The 17512-nt window shown below is 38.0% G+C and overlaps 1 protein-coding gene across 1 annotated transcript; it reads left to right on the top strand.

The window, feature by feature from the left end:
- Positions 1–8339: 8339 nt before the first annotated feature.
- Positions 8340–16620, top strand: aldh9a1a.1 (aldehyde dehydrogenase 9 family, member A1a, tandem duplicate 1). Its single transcript, XM_036579238.1, is given in 12 exon segments — positions 8340–8368; positions 8370–8496; positions 8884–9029; positions 10627–10756; positions 10920–11054; positions 11192–11388; positions 12961–13101; positions 13607–13795; positions 13952–14039; positions 15272–15413; positions 15516–15628; positions 16073–16620. Coding segments are annotated over 12 exon segments (1527 nt in total). The 5' UTR covers positions 8340–8344; the 3' UTR covers positions 16168–16620.
- Positions 16621–17512: the final 892 nt, after the last annotated feature.

Genomic DNA, 17512 nt, shown 5'->3' with positions numbered 1-17512 from the left:
AGAGAATATGGAAGAATACTATGTTAAAGTCGTGAATCAGTGTCATTTAGATTTGCAGATAAAGACGATATGAAAAATCTATCATGTACAAACGTATCAAAAATACAGATACTTTCATGAAATCGCTTCATATTTTTTAAATAAAATCTATGTATATTATCTACCTTGCTCTTAAGGGAAAGTACTTATGAATGTGTCTCTTGTCTAAGGCAATGTGCTTGCAATGTCCTGTACTTTTTTGTTTTCCTGCTGATAGATTTTCTGATCATTTCACAATATTCCTAGTCTTAGCAACGAGCTTAGGCTGGCCCAGACTGGCAACACTGAGGTAGCTGCTGAGGCTGCTTGAAGGATGAGATGTGCAGAAGAGCAGAGGACTCCTGTCAAAATCAGCAGTATTGGTCTTGACCACCTGATGCAGTCTGAATAGATTTCCTATTCACTTAGGACAGCTAGACAGCTAGGACAATCAGTTATTCTAAAAATATTTCATCAAAACTGAAAGAATGCTAGTTAGTTAATACAATAAATAAATAATTTAATTAATCTTCAAAAAACAAACCTTCTGGTTTTAGCAGCCCTCACAAATCAACATATGTGTGTGTTGGCATCTGTGCGTGTTGAATTGGTGTCATTTTTCATGTTATTGCCATCTTACCTTGTTAAGATTGCAGCAGAGATGGGACTGTAGGGCAATAGTAGGAGATCTACAATAGGACACAAATCATATGTTGATACGTGGCTGTATTATAAAACGTTAGAAATAAAATTTGCACACAAGTTTGGAGGACACTGCAGCCTTGTTTAATGTGGACCTATCTGAGCTCTTCACACGTTAAGAGGGTGGGGGCCTTCCTTGAATTAGTAACACTGATTGTTTTGTTGCCCAGTTACAACCAAGGGAGCAATGATGTGGACAACCACTAGATATATAGATATATATGGATATGATAGACAGATATATATGGATATATGGACAGACAGACAGATACATAGAAAGATAGATAGACTGTATTGGTTCTGCAGGAAAACTGCAGTGTTACAGTAGCAAGACACATAATTGCACATAAACTTACATATATACTAGGCAGAAATAGAAATAGAAATAAAAAAAGACATTTGGCAGCAATAAAAATTAGACATAAGTTAGAGTATGTGAGTAGAAATAGAAGTATATTTATTAGCATATTTACATAGCATATAAGACAGATTTGTTGTGTTTACATGAGAGTAGGTATTGCACTACGTGGTATGAGGTTGTTTACAACACAATGAATATAAACATAACTAGGAGTAGCAGCAGTATTTGCAGTCTAAAATGCACAGTGGAAGTGTTATTACATTAGCAGTTATGATATATGGCACAGTGTGTATTAACAAGAGAGGTGATATAGTGATGTGATTCAGCACAGTTCAGAGCACTTTTATTAATGGTGCTGCCCCAGCACACAACAGCATAGAACAAAGCACTCACTACAACAGACTGGTAGAATGTCCATAGGAACTTCATGCACACACCAAAAGACCTCAGCCTCCACAGGAAGTACAGGCGGCTGCAACTGAGTGTTACAGTTCTAATTCAATTTGTTGTCCAAGTGCACACTCAGATACTTCAACACTACAATCCTACCACCTCTACTCCATCATTTATGACTAGTAACAATGTAGGTTCGGACATCTCCTTAGTCTTACTGATGTTTAGCTGCAGTTGGTTCAGCTTATACCAGTCAACAAAGTCCTTCACCAGCTTCCTGTATTCCTCCTCCTGTCCATGGCTGAGTCATCAGACAATTTGTTGCAGATAACATAACACTCTTTTGTACCTGAAGTTAAAAGTGTACAGGCTGAACAGGAATGGGACTAATGCAGTCCCCTGGGGTGCCCCAACTCTACACACTGCCTTATCTGAGACACAGCCCTGCAGCTGCACATACTACAGTTGTTCAGTAAGATAGTCCAATATCCATGAGATGACAGATTCATCCACCTGCATCAGCCGAAGTATCTTCCTTAACAGCATGGGCTGTATGGTGTTGAATGCACTGGAGAAATCGAAGAACATGATCCTCACAGTGCTGCCTGATGTGTCCAGGTGAGAATATGTTCTGTTCAGCAGGTAAATAACAACATTATCCACTCCAATGCTATCCTGATATGCAAACTGCAGGGTGTCAAGAGCTGTTCTGACTAGAGGTCTCAGATGAGCTAGCATCAGCCTTTCAAGTGTCTTCATTAAGTAGGACGTCAATGCAACAGGTTGATAATCATTTAGTGCTACCGGTTGCCTCTTTTTAGGGTACTGGAAATACACAAGATATTTTCCACATAACTGTGACTCTCTTCAGGCTGACCTCAGATTAAAGATGTGCTGAAGAATTCCACACAGTTGATTATCCAGGTAGCTTATATAGTGGTATAGTATATTATTGTTTCTAAACAATAATAAATTTAACTTAATTAAAATAAATTAAATTTAATTGGTCCTAACCAAAAACAGGCTGAAGGAAAGAAAAGTGTAAGTTTTAAAACATTCATTGTTCTCCAGTAGTAATTTTGTGCAGAATGCACGTTTGCGAATTAAATTCATTACAGTAATAAAAAATATTTTTTATTTGCCTACAAACTTTGCTGTCCTGGGTTTTAACATGCACATGATTAACTAATTAACAGTGGAAAGCAAAAATCACTTACTGGTCATGAAAATGTATTCAGATTTACCATATTGATGATAGATTCACCTCATAAATCATCACACACTGCTCTCCCCTACATAAAAGTACATAAGCTGCTTTCTGTAAGTAAAAAAGTATCGGTATCGGCGATACTGGCTATGTATTTACTTGGTATCGGATTGATACCAAATTTTGCAGTATGGCACACCACTGGTAGGTTAGCTAACTTTAGTTATAAAAACACAGCGGTCCGGCCCACCTGCTTTCCCTCGCAGCCCCACCCTTTAAAGCCGATCATCACTGCAGTGCCCCTCCCAACGCGTCCCTCCCATTAGCGTGAGCATTGAGCATTTTTCAAAGTTGAGCCAGGGGTGGAGTTAGCTGAAAATAGTAAAGTGTAGTTACTCTTTAACACTAAAAATAACACTAATGTTAACTAGTTATTAATGTAAAAACAGTAAAAGTTCAGCTATTAACTTTAGGGAGCTAGCTAACGTAGCTAGCTAGCTAACTAGCTAACTTATTTCCAAATACACTGCTATAGGTAACAAGTTTGCTAGTCTAGCCTTACCCTGAAAATGAACTGTCGCAGATGTCCTTGAATGTTAACGATAACTTTGAAAACAAAAACACGTTTATTTATACATTTGACTTACATTTATATCATTTAATTATATATATAAATAAAATAAGTAATACTCGCCAAAGACGACTGTAAACCGTCAGGAGTGGCGACAGTTAAACCGAAGAAATTCAAATTTCAAATGGAACGTTCTCCTCTGTGCAAGATGCGGCTGTGAATCAGTGCTGATGTCACAGAGAACCGACTCGCGAATCGAATTCTCATTAGAGCCGGAGGCGATTGTTGCGCAGATCAGGTATTGCACACAATTCTGTGACCATCGAATTGGGTGACCGTAGAGGGCGCTCTTTCACAGTTTCTATTCACATGCACGGGCACTTTACGCAGACTACGTAAGCTACGCCGACGCGATTCCATTTCTCGTTCTGCTGCGTTCAGCAAGTTTAACGATGAGAAATGCGTGTGTATAAATTTCATGCTGTCTATTAATTTCATACACATGCTTGGACATGAATGTTTCATTACACATTTTCTACATATGTAAACGTCATATGAGGAAAGTTAGACAATATCTACGCCAGCAAGCTTTTTTGCATGAAGAAAGCAAAACGCCAGGCACAATAAAACATTAATACACAAATTAATACCCCCACACGCACAATAAAAGCATCGAGTAACAGTCAGAATGATAAGTTTGTCCATGAAACATGATCCTTCAATAAATAGAGGTATTGTAAAGTTCCATTTGTACCATTTGATGCTACCCGTAGTCGGGCTTAATTGGTATGGTGGTCATAATTGTTTTTGGTAAAATGATGACAGATGGTTAGTCTCCTGCGCTGTAAAAAGTGTCTAGTCAGATCTACTTATCTACTTAATTGATCTACTCCTATCTTTAAACCCTAGTTATGAACGTTGGCATTAAATGAGAATAACGTATGGCTGGGTTGTCAAACATAAGCCCTGGCACAAGAGTCATCAGTTGTCACAGCTACAGTCAGAATGTGACCCCACTGCACCTCCACAAAATGCTAAAAAGATTTTTCCATTAAAAGATATTTCTTTAAAGTGACTTGGCATCCCTTCCGTCAGAATATGTGAGTGCACTACATCTCCATAAACGGCCAACCTAACATTTTCAAGTGACTGAATTTTATTATTATTATTAATATTTTACTGTCATTTGTGTAATTCTTTTTACAGCTGATTGAAATGTGATATCATTCACATATAAATTGATTAATAACTTTTAGTTTAAATTCTGCTATATAATCGTGTTTAATGTAGTGAATCCGGGTAAGATGTCCCTTTACAAGATTTTCATCTTTTTATCATTTTCATTAGTTAGGGGAAATACATTGAACTGCTCTTTAATTTTTTCCACTAACTTGTGTTGGTTTAAGCATTAACATTTTAAAGTCAGCAGCAGTGCTGTGTCTGATCCACTCGTACCAGCGCAACACACACTGACACACCACCATTACATCAGTGTCACTGCAGTGCTAAGAATGATCCACCGTCCAAACAATCCCTTGTCATCCTGTGGGGTTCCTGACCATTGCAGAACAGGGTGGAAGGGGGCTAAAAAAGTATGTAGAGAAACAGATGGACTACAGTCTGTAATTGTAGAACTAAGGTAAAATATTGATTTCTAAGCTTTTGTTTTGTGTTGTTTCATTGAAAGTATTTTTGATTTTAATGAAACTTGTTAAATTACTAGTTATCACTTAAAATACTTTTAAGATTGAACTGACAAACCTTTTTTTACAGTTCATGGAAAAAACTTCATTGCATCAGAAAAAAAAATCAAAACAGAACTGTGTATCTGATTGTACATTATAAAAAATAGCTTGTTAATTCAACCTAAAAAAATACCTCATGTGGTACACTCTTAGAAATAAAGGTACCAAACTGTCTCTGGGACAGTACCCCTCTTGTCACTGGGGTGGTACCTCAAGGGGACATCTCAGTGCCTTTAGTTAGGGAACATAATTGTACCATAGTCCACTGAAATAATATTTTTAAGCTGTACTGACTCCACACACTCTGTCACGTCTCCAGGATTTTTATTTTGTTGTTCTGTTTTAAAACATTAGGTTATGAAAAGTTACAAATACGTACTTTTCACCTGGAAAAAACTTATTTAAGGTACATAATCAGACCTTAAAACCACTGTTGAACCTTTGAAGGTACATTTACATTGTTTGTACCTTGATGAGTGAAAAATGTACCTGCACTGTACCCTTATTTCTAACAGTGTAACAAGTGCATTAACTAGTTTTATTCAACCTAAATAAGTACTTTGAATAACGATTCATTCCTTCCAAGTATTTTTGAGTTAAATAAAACTGGTTCAATTGCTTGTTAGAAGATATAATTTTTACATTGATCTGCAATTTTTTAAAGTGTATAGGAACAAATGAAGTACTAGAAACTGAAAAATCCAGTACTTTACATTATCTAGCAGAAAAAAAAATGTAAGTCACAGATGCTTTCTGTACCTGGTCCTCATCATTTGGCCATATGTTCTCTTCCACATCACTCCTATTATGCTCTCTTGCTTATACACTGTGCTGAGCCCATAATGGACTGTATACAGTAAACAAAATGACTTTTTTTACGGATGGTCAAAACACCATCCGTAAAACTTTAGCTGAGATGGCTAATTTGATCAACACTGATCAAAACTGCGCCACAAACAGACTCCAAGGATACCCAAAAAGTGGAAAGGGCATCCTGAAGTCTGCAGTATCTCTCCTCCCCCACAGTCCCCAGTCACTGTTACTTCCTCTCCCCCATCACCTTCACTCCTCCAACCACTGTCACCTCCTCTCCACCAGCCACTGTCACCTCCTCTCAAACTGCTGTCACCTCCTCTCCACCAGCCACTGTCACCTCCTCTCAACCTGCTGTCACTTCCTCTCCACCAGCCACTGTCACCTCCTCTTTTCCTGTTGGAATCTCCTCTCCACCTACTGGCATCTCCTTTGCTCCAACAGCTTTCTCCTTTTCAGAAAAATCTATGTAGGCATTAACAACTTCATTGAAACAGTCGACATACGAACCAGAAATATAGCTAAAAATGGGTAAACTACACTCAAAATTAGATTCATGTCTTTGAGTTCAGTGTTTTACTTTGCATTGAACACTTTCATTAGACCATCTTATGACATCTTAAGTAAAATAGCATAAAATCTAGGATAACACAATACTCAAAGCTATATTTTATATGCTTAAAGTTTACTTAAAGTGCTATGTACTGTTTTTTTTAAATTGTGTTTCTTTAGATCTGAAAGAGACCTGGAGAGGAAAAAAAAATCATGTTCTTCTGCCTAAAATGGGACTATATAAAATGTTTTATTGGGATATTGCAAAGCTAGCACCCAATCGATAGCTTGAAAATGAGGTAAGGCACTTTGATTTTATTTACTTTAGATTTAAATTTTAACCAGACAATATCGGACATGATAGAAAATCATAAGTGATGTAAATTCATATTCACACTGTTTTCTTTCTTTCTTTTTTTAGGCCATATGACTTAAAAAGTAAAGAATTATTTTAAATTAGTGTCTCACTATTTTTAGTGGAGCTGCATTGGAGTATTATGATGATCCCCTTATCAGTGTTTGTCTATACATTCTAGTGATTAATGCTTTTTTAAATATGTGAAAATTTGTAAGTTATCTGAAGTTAATCTTTTAATGTTTTTGTGGGGATTCATCAGAGGCACAGCTTCTGATTGCAGCAGCCAGAGTCAGTGACCCCTATGCCAAGACCCATCTACCCACTCTAGTCATTATTTTTAGCAGAAAGGAAGGAATGGTAAGTTACCTGAAAAGATTTCTTCGGACTTTAATTGACTTTATCTGGACGTGCAGTGCAGTCACATATTCTAATAGCAGCTGTCAAAACTGGTTACCCCTATGCCAAGGCCCATCTGTCCAATCCAGACATGAAGGTTTTATTTGGCTGAAAAAGTGAAGACATGGTAAGTCACCTGAAAAGATTTGATTGGACTTTATTTTTATAGAGATTCAGTGCAATCACGTATTCTGACATCCACTTAACTGTCCATTTCAGTCAATAAAGCTTTTTTGGCTGAAAAGAGGAAGCAATGCTTAGTCACCTAAAAAGATTTGGTTGCTTTTTCACATTTTTATTTGTGTGTAGATGCAGTGCAGCCACAAAGTATAAACAGCTGTCAGAATTAGTGACCCCTATGCCAGGACCCATCTTTCCATTTCAGAGCTGAAGGCTTTTTTGGCTGAACATGTGAATGGATGGTACGTAACGTGAAAAGACACGCATTTCTCATCGTTGGACTTGCTGAACGCAGCAGAACAAGAAATAAAAGCGCGTCGGCGTAGCTTACGTAGTCTGCGTAAAGCGCTCGTGCATATGTACAGAAACTGCAAAGTAGCGCCCTCTACGGTCACGGAATTCTGCTATCTGGGTGGTTTCTCTGACGCCCTCCATTCCGCTCTCAGCTCGAGGAGGTGGAGGCAGCCCTAGTCCTGCAAAGCGTCGTCCAGCAACTCAGCAAGTCTCTCACTTGGAGGTAACAGTATGATTGAATACGAATTTAAACCGCTGAATGAATGCAACTGATAACAAATAGCGGGATATGTCGAATTAGCCTATTGCTGCGTCTAAACTTGAAGTGTATTTGGATATAGCTGGTCGTCATATAGATGCATGTGACATAGTCGCTATCGCTGGTGTGTCTCTCGTGTTTGTCGTCTTTTAACAGCAACCTGGGTTTTGAAGCCTCACATGCCCAACTTTATCTGGATAGTCAGTGCAATGCAATGCAACGCGCAACTACGCTAGATTTAAAGAACATCGAAAAATGTAATTTACAAAGTTTTACCCTTAACCCAAGCATTTCCACTTGTCCAAAGTTTACTTTTCTAGTTCTGCGCTGGAGCAACAAGGTTAATAGAGCTAAAAACCCGATGTCTTTTTGACCTAGACTTCTGTTATATAAGCCTCAAAGTTTTAGTGCAACAGGTATAAGCATAATGAACGCTTCATTTTCTGTCAGTTACCCACGTGCGTTTATTTGATCTGTGAACATAAGCAGATTATCATGGCTCAGCAACCCATCCTTTCGCATCCCGAGTTTTCGCAACGTGTCCACTGGAACTCTGGTGGTCAAAGAGGCCTTGAATTTTTGGGGCGGAGCAAGAGTCCAGCCCAAAGATACGAAGAATGCTGAGCCAGTCTACGAACCTGCAACAGGTAAGAGTTTTATTCAGTCTGATTTACTGCCCCAGGTGTAGTGTGTTGTGCAACTCAGTTGTCACTTATTAACTTTTATCTAGGTCATGTACAATGAATGTGTTCTGGCAAACCCAATAGCTTTCTAAATGCTGAGTCAAGTCCATAAACACATTGAAGAGTTCAAACTTTTTGTCTAGTGCAGGCTTGCGCAACTCTGGACCTGGGGGGTTGGTGTTCAGCACAGTTTAGTGATTTACCTGTTCATATACACCTGACTACACTCATCTGTTAACTGTCAGGTTTAGTGGGTGTGCTAGAGTAGGGAATTTATCAAACTGTGCTGGACAGAGTTGTGCACCCCTGGTCTAGTGATTGTGTACATGAATAACACTTTGCTTTCACTAGGCCGTGTGCTGTGTGACATGATTCCCTGTGGGGAGGTGGAGGTAGACGAGGCCATAAAGAGTGCACACTCTGCCTACCTGAAATGGAGTAAATTGTCTGGTTTGGAGAGAGCTCGGATCATGCTGGAGGCTGCTCGTATCATTAGGGTAACGGCACACACAATGGAATTCAAGGGAATCATGACCAAGAGAGATCACCGATGTGAAAAGCATATTTGAATGCATATTTAAGCTATGCATGAAGTCAAAGACACCAGTTTAGCACTTTATATTCAAGTATTCATTGGATGTAAAGACAATTAGACAAATGAACACAACCAAAATCAGCTGTTCTGTTTTCAAAGGTGCCCTTTTAGCTGAGAGCAGGAGTTATGTAATATATAACAAACAAAGGTCTTGCCATGTTAAACATGTGAAATCACTGAAATATTTTACAGGCCAAATATTCTCAAATGAATATCTGTAGTGTCTGGAATGACAGTGGGTTATTTTCATTAGAAATGGTCCTCACTCTCATTCTTACAATACAGCCTCAAGCCATGTTTGTAACTTTTTAAGTATCACAGTCATCACACAGATCAGCATATGATATAGTCTGTAATATACTGTGTAGAATAATATAATGTAGTCTGTCAAGTAAAGTTCTTTATGATGGAGCAAAAAGTTATATCATTAATTTATCCTATACATTTTTATAACCATAATTCTCATGCTTTCTCACACATAATGTTCACGCAAGTCTAATTAGAAAAAATTAGTTTGAAAAAAAAAATTGCCTGTTCTCTTTATTTGAGAAAGTGAACCAAAACAATTGTTATATGACACAAGTAAATAGAAGAAACTCAATGACTGTCACTGTGTTGCAGTAATAAGATGTAATTGCAAAATACTGCATTTTGTTTTAATCATTAGCTCTAAACGTCTTGGTTTAACAACAGTACACAGATTATAAAAATAAAAAATTACATGAAACACATTTACAGACTTACGGTAATAAGAATTTACATGAAAACATTTACAGACTTACCTTACTATAATAAGAATTTGGTGAAATTCCACAGGTTTTTAAACATTTCTGCATAATTCTGTCCTTGAGGTGTAAATTGTCATTGAGGGGAGTTTGATGTGAAATGGTTTGCAGTAGAGAAACTTATTGTCTATGAATTTCTTTACAGTGATGCTAATAGGAACCAGTGGCATCATAAATATAGCCATTTTATTCACTATCCAGACTATCTAATAGACAACGTATCTGTAACCATTTCATATTGTAACTTTCTGTGAGAGATTTTAGAGGCATTGAACACTTCAAATGTCTAGTTCCTATCACCCCACTGTGAATAATTCTGACTTAGGAAGTTTCTTTAGAACAGAGAATTTCACACCAAGCCACTCTAAACAATTTTGTTTACGTCATAAAATGCAGCAGCACACATCCCAACAAAAACGAAAAAGAGAGATCATATCACTTCCATTTTAAAAGAACTGCACTGGCTACTTGTATCGTTCAGGATAGATTTTAAAGTTCTGCTGCTAGTTTTTAAGGCCTTATTATTATTATTATTATTATGAATGTAATTATGTATACAATTTTTTTTATTCAGTGGAATTCCCTTTTAAATATGAAGATTTTACTAAAAATCCATTTAAATTAATAAAATAGTTGGATAGCGTATGATCGGATAGCAGATGAAGATGAGTCGTATCAAAATGTACTGTAGATCTCATTACATATCATTCACAGGAGCGCAGAGATGACATAGCTAGACTGGAAGTGATCAACAATGGCAAGTCCATCACTGAAGCTGAGGTGGACATTGATGTAGCCTGGCAGTGTATTGAATATTATGCTGGCATTGCTCCCACTCTAGCAGGTAGGCTCAATCTAATTAGCAGTACTAGAGTGCTCACCCACTTAGTAAAATGTGTTTATTTATAAATCTGCCTCCATATTGCACGTTCATTTTCATGGATTTTGAATATACATGCAAAATTTGTCTGTGCATAGTTGATCGTGGTTTTCTTTTTTGTCTTCAGGCCAGCACATCCAGCTGCCTGGAGGCTCTTTTGCCTACACTCGCAGAGAGCCATTGGGCGTGTGTGTAGGAATTGGAGCCTGGAACTACCCTTTCCAGATTGCTGCATGGAAGTCAGCCCCAGCATTTGCCTGTGGTATGTGAACAGTGTGATTTATGGCTGGATTGCATTCGTTCTGCTGCAGCTGCACTTGGTTATGCAAGACGGTGCCTTTGTTGCACTCTGGAATTGGGGCTAACTCCCTTTATCTCTCAATATCTTCTCTGTTTTAGGTAATGCCATGGTGTTTAAGCCCTCTCCCATGACTCCACTGACAGCAGTCATTTTGGCGGAGATCTATAAGGAGGCTGGAGTACCAGATGGGCTGTTTAATGTGGTGCAGGGAGGAGCTGAGACTGGAACGCTGCTGTGCCACCACCCTATGGTGGCCAAAGTGTCCTTCACTGGCAGCGTGCCTACTGGCAAGAAGGTAAATTGGCAAAATCCAATGGTTTAGTCCTTGAGAAAGCTGTTTTGGTGTATTAGAAGAGATTATAAGTGAACATCTGTGAACATTGATCATTCTCAAACCAAGGCCTGGGCAAGTCCAACACTGGGCAGTTATAAGTTATGTCCGCATCAACATACTTGATTAAATACCTTTTTTCTAAGCATTCAAACTTTTTTAAAGAACACATAATTTCAGACGAATTTATGATATTTGAATTTCTTTGAAAGATCACCTGTTGTAAGAATGTCAGATACACTGGCCACATAGGGAAACAAACCCCATTTCTGGAAAAGTTAGGGCATTTCATAAAAAAAGCAATAAAAACAAGAATCTGTGATTTATTAATTTTCTTGAACCTTTCGTCAAAGGTACTTTCACACATATGCAAGTCATTAATACTTTGGGCACTGATGCACGTCCATATCATGACAGATGTTGGCTTTTGCACCTTTCGCTGATAAAAGTCTAGATGGTCCCCTTCATCTTTGGCATGGAGAGCTCGATGTCCGTTTTTCTAAAAAAAAAGCTGAAACGTGGATTCATCTGACTGCAGCACACATTTTCACTGTCTTTTGGGCCATCTGAGTTTGTGCCCAGAGAACTCTGTGGCGTTCTTGGATAGAATTAATGTATGGCTTTGTCCTTGTGTGATAGTTGCATTCCTTGATGCCATGGCGGAAAAAAGTGACACTGTTTTTCCAAAGTACTCCCACGCCTATATATAACATGGTAGCATGACGATTTCTTATATATTGTCATCTGAGGGCTCGAAAGTCATGCACATTCAACAGTGCTTGCCCTACACTGACTAAGATTTCTCTGGATTCCCTGCATCATTTCACAATATTATGAAAGGTAGATGATGAAAGATCTTAATTCGTTGCAGTCTTTCATTGAGAAATGTTTGTTTTGAGCTGTTTGACAATTCTTTCATAAAGTTCAAGAATGATGAGCCACGACCTATCTTGCTTGCAAAGACTGAGTCTTTTAGTGGGTGTTCCTTTTATACCCTACCATGATACCCTCACCTGTTCCCAACACCTGCTTATTGTTCAATGTTTCAAAACAGTGTGACTTGAATTTTCTGCGAACTTTTCACTCTTTACTTTGCCCCTGCCCCAACTTTTTGGAGTGTGTCGCAGGCGTCAAATTCAAAATTTGTTTATATTAACAAAATACAATCGAGTTGGTCAGCCAAAACATTAAAAGTCTTTTCTTTTTCTTTGTATTTTTGTCAGTTAAATAAAGGTTCAAGAGAATTAACAAATCATAGATTTTTGTTTTATCTGCATTTTGCAAAATGTCCCACCTTTTCTGGAAGTGGGGTTTGTGTTATATACATGGAAAGAATAGAGCAATTCAATTTCAGTTACATTCAATTTGAGTAGCTATGCTGCACATTTTCTATTCAAATTCAGTCATGTGCTGCTGTTCCCATGTTTTACATAAATATTTACTCTGAATTATGTAAATAATTCATAAAAACTGTTAGAACGTTTTTCTATCCAGTTGTCCATTGTATAATATTGATATGTATACTCTCCCTGTAAGGTGATGGAGATGTCAGCCAAAGGTGTGAAGCAGGTGACTCTGGAGCTGGGAGGAAAATCACCACTTATCATCTTTAAGGACTGTGAGCTGGAGAATGCAGTCAAAGGGGCACTCATGGCTAACTTTCTCACCCAGGGGGAGGTTTGCAATCAAGATTTACTTGCTTTAAAATGTCCAATAAGTTAACATCATTCATACATCACAAGATGTGTTGTCATGAGATCGGATTTGGCATTCATCTGCTTAATCTTATAGTTAAAGCAGCAGCATGTTTGCATTAGCTCATTATTAGGTTCCTACTTGAGTTTCCATACTACTGTATTTTCGCTAGTGTTTTTTTCCCTGTGGTATTATTTTGTGTTGATATGTATGCATTGAAGCCATGTTACCTGTACTTTATCATAGTTTTATTACAGTGGATACCATCTGTTATTCATATTGTGTAGTTTGATTATATTTAGTGGTTTATTTGCATGTTTTAGTACTGTTCTAAAACATATCTATGTTGACAGTACTTTATTACTGTGAGTGCTGAAGAGGAAGCTAATATCTTTTAAGTAAACATTTTAAATAGGAACATTTTAAAAGTGCCTTCAACAGATAAAGGTCTTGACACAGTGCCATAACCATGCTCTGCTTGATGCAGGTGTGTTGCAATGGGACACGAGTGTTCGTGCAGAGGGAGATTATGAAGCCATTTGTGGAGGAGGTGGTGAAGAGGACCAAGGCCATTGTTGTTGGAGATCCTTTGTTGGAGGGGACACGGATGGGTGCCCTGATCAGCAAACCCCACATGGAGAAAGTGCTGGGCTTTATTAATCAAGCTCAGCTACAGGTACTGCTATACATCCTTAACACTGAGTAACTCAGCCTCAGTTCTTTATTTTCCACATGGGGCCCTTAAGTGCCTTTTATTATAATGGTATTACCTTTGAAAAAGTGTTTTCCCTTCACATTATTAAATTAAACCTTACATGTCATTTTGTTTTAGGGTGCCAAGGTGCTTTGTGGAGGAGAGCCGTTTGTTCCTAGTGACCCCAAACTGAAAGGAGGCTACTATGTGTCCCCTTGTGTGCTGGGTTAGTAAATGCCAACCTGTAGTTTAACAATGGTAAACCTTATTGTAAAAGAATTACAGTGATTTAAATAGTGCTTTGCATTGGACATGTATGTGGGGGCTCAGACCAGACGAGGCTGGCTAATTTTTTTCCATGTTTCTCCAAGCGAGCAACCAAACAGTTTATTATTTTGATTTTGGCTGATCTACAGCACTGTGCAAAAATCAGAGACCACTCTTTTATTACATTTCTAGTCAAAACAACCATTAAGTACAAAGTATTCATTTTTACTGCATCAGGGGAAAGCAGAAAAGATATTTAATAGAAAATTACAGAGAAGCACCAGCAACTAAATATAATACTAATTATTACAACATTTTGTGTGTACAATCTTTACATTTTTTATGGCTTTCATTCTACTTGGGAGACCTTCAGGGTTCCAAATACATTTGCAGGGATATTTTTCCAAACCTCCAAAGTTCAGTCTTAGAAATTGGTTGCATTTCTTTGCTCCTCACGATCTCAAACACAGTTTGCAGTTGCGGTTTTATGATGTAAATAATGTGAGGCAGGTACATGCACTTGTGCTGTATTTGAGTGCTGCTGCTGCAGCTATAAGAAAATGTTGTAGCATAAATATGCAAGCCTTATTGTGCTAAATAGCCAGATGCTTCTAACTTTGTATTCTATTTGGTTCATGTATTTCTTATTTAAGAATTTAAAATGCCAGTTTGCCCCACTGATTGGGCACATAATGTTATTTATTTTGCAACTTTGGCTAAAAGTATTGGAAATGTGCTACTGTGCTTCAGGTTGAAAACACAAGGCAAATTAAAATCAATTTGGCTGTAAAGAAATTGGCTATAAAAATGAATGATCTATGCACCCCTAGTTGCTATGACAATTTAGTGATTGCTTTTCATATTTGTCAGTCTATGGATGTAAACACTTCATTCAGTGTTTGAGCGCTTGAGCAGAATCATTTATTGCATATAAAATTAAAACCCTTGCATGCTGTTCCCCCTCTCCAGCCAAAGCAAACTTCAGGTTCACTTCCAAATCATTTCCTAAGAGGCAATTTACTGTGCCAGACATTGTTACACAACCCAGTTCAAAAAAGTAGATCAAAGGTGGATCAAAAAATATTTTTATTGCACAGTTTTCATTCTGAAACTGTGAGGTAATGTGTCTGATTCATTTTTGTGAAGGTTATGAACATGAACGACAGTAATATAACCTTTCATCACACACAGATAACTGCAGGGATGATATGACTTGTGTAAAGGAGGAGATCTTTGGACCTGTGATGTCCATTTTGCCCTTTGACACAGAGGAGGAGGTTCTGCAAAGAGCTAACAACACAACTTTCGGCCTGGCTTCTGGAGTCTTCACCAGGTAAAATAACTATGATCACCTTCAGATGTTACCATTAACAATGTAATAACTTTTCATTATAGCACTTTCTGACTTTCAACTCATTGGCCCACTTCTGTGCAGGGACATAGCTCGAGCCCACAGAGTGGCTGAAAATCTTCAAGCAGGAACCTGCTTTATCAATAACTACAATGTCAGTCCAGTGGAGGTCCCATTTGGAGGCTACAAAATGTCAGGTATAGCTGGAGTTACACAGAGTTGAAGGAATAATTGACTGAGAAATTGCATTTAAGCAGTTTTCCCTCCTTGCCCAAACATGTTTGATTTCCACAGTCTCATTCTTTAGTTTTGCACGGGAGTTACAAAGCTAATACTGCTATGAAGTAATGAGAGTCTGTGTCACTCAAAATTTTTCAAAATCTGCCTTGTAGCACCTCTTGAGAACTAAAGAAGCAAACTTTAGACAGCAAACGTGTCTTAGCCAGTCAAATACGTTTGGGATAAGGGGAAAATTTTGTATGTTCGGCATGCTTTTCCTTTAGTTGACTCATAGTGTTTGACAGCAAATAAATCTTCACTGAAACATTCTCATTTTGTATACAGAAATATGTCCTAAATATTACTTAATAAATTGTCCATGAAGCCACAGCAATTAATAACATTATTTTTACCTTCTCCAGGTTTTGGAAGAGAGAATGGGGTGGTGACCATAGAATACTACTCTCAGCTGAAAACTGTCGTTGTGGAAATGGGGGACGTAGAGAGCCTCTTTTAAACGATGAAATGAAGACATAGCACTCCCTGCGTCAATGTGATGTTCCCGCAGATCTACAGTAAAGCTCATTTGAGGTTTAGTTCACCTCAACCAGCAGTGTTCAACAGTATGCCTGGAAATCTGAAGACTCTTGTTTCAAGTTTGTTGATCCAGCCAAACTATATCACTAGCAAGTGCCTAAATATACTAAACCCCTTATTTACAGGCTTACTCTGCAGTAAAGCTGGGCTTAGTGTTTTTTCCATAGAATCTCACCTCATCTGTGTTCAAAGCAAATAAATTTCATGTTATTTGAAGGTTTCAATTTGACATTTTGTCAGAGAATGACAGTTTTATGATACACCATCCATCAGTATAACACTGCACTTAATCTAAGACCAGACATTCAATGTCAGTTTCCTGCACGTCTACTAAAAAATTGTCACATGAAAATAAATTTACCTGTTACAAACAGCAAATATGTTGTCTCTCTTCAGATAGTTTGGGTAATTTGACATTTCTGTCTTTTATATAGAGTTGACAAGGCTCTTCATAAATGAACACAAAACATAGAGAGATAACTTGATTAACTTAAGTAATAAACATTTTGAACTCCAAGTAAATGTCACTGAAATAAATTAATCCTTACCAGTTACCTGAAAAGAATAAATGCAAAACACAGCATGGTCAGTTAATAGAGGGAGATGGGAGATGCCCTTCTCATAAACAATGCCCATTTAGTACATATACAGGATGATGATGCATAAACCTACACACAGGGCTAATAACCTAGAACAGCAGTCAATTTGTTTTTTTTTAATAGAGAAAATTTTTTTAAAAGGGGTAATGTTTCTCTAGAGCAGTGGTCACCAGACCTCCTGGAGATCAACTTTCCTGCAGCGTTTAGTTCGAACCTGTAGCTAATAAGCTGCTCCTCCCCCTTACTTAAGTCCAATACATCTGATCCAGCCAATCGGGGACTGGGGAAGAGGTCAATTAGCTGGAGCAGGTGTGGCAGATTTTATGATGGCTTGTTCGTGATTCCTCTGATTGTATCCATCGATCTTGTTACTGGTCGTGTTCTGTGCATAATGGTCTTCTCCAGTGAATCGGTTCTTCTCAGCGTATGCGGTTTGGAAAATGTGTGTGTGTATGAATGTTATTATTTTATGTTAAACCTTTTGCACAAAATTGTCTTCATAATCGCCCATTCCTAGGAAGTGGGGCCAGAAAACTAATAGAGAGGAGAATTACCACTCTGCAACGTCTTCTGGGTTTCTCAAACGCTAGAGGGCGCTCCCGAGCGAGCCCATAATGAGTGGTTTAATATGGAGCACTTGAACAAAAATCATAGTTTGTAAATGCT

This window comes from Colossoma macropomum, unplaced genomic scaffold, assembly GCF_904425465.1.
Source record: "Colossoma macropomum unplaced genomic scaffold, Colossoma_macropomum, whole genome shotgun sequence".
NCBI classification, from domain to species: Eukaryota; Metazoa; Chordata; class Actinopteri; order Characiformes; family Serrasalmidae; genus Colossoma; species Colossoma macropomum.
This window is presented reverse-complemented; position numbering and strand designations above follow the sequence as displayed.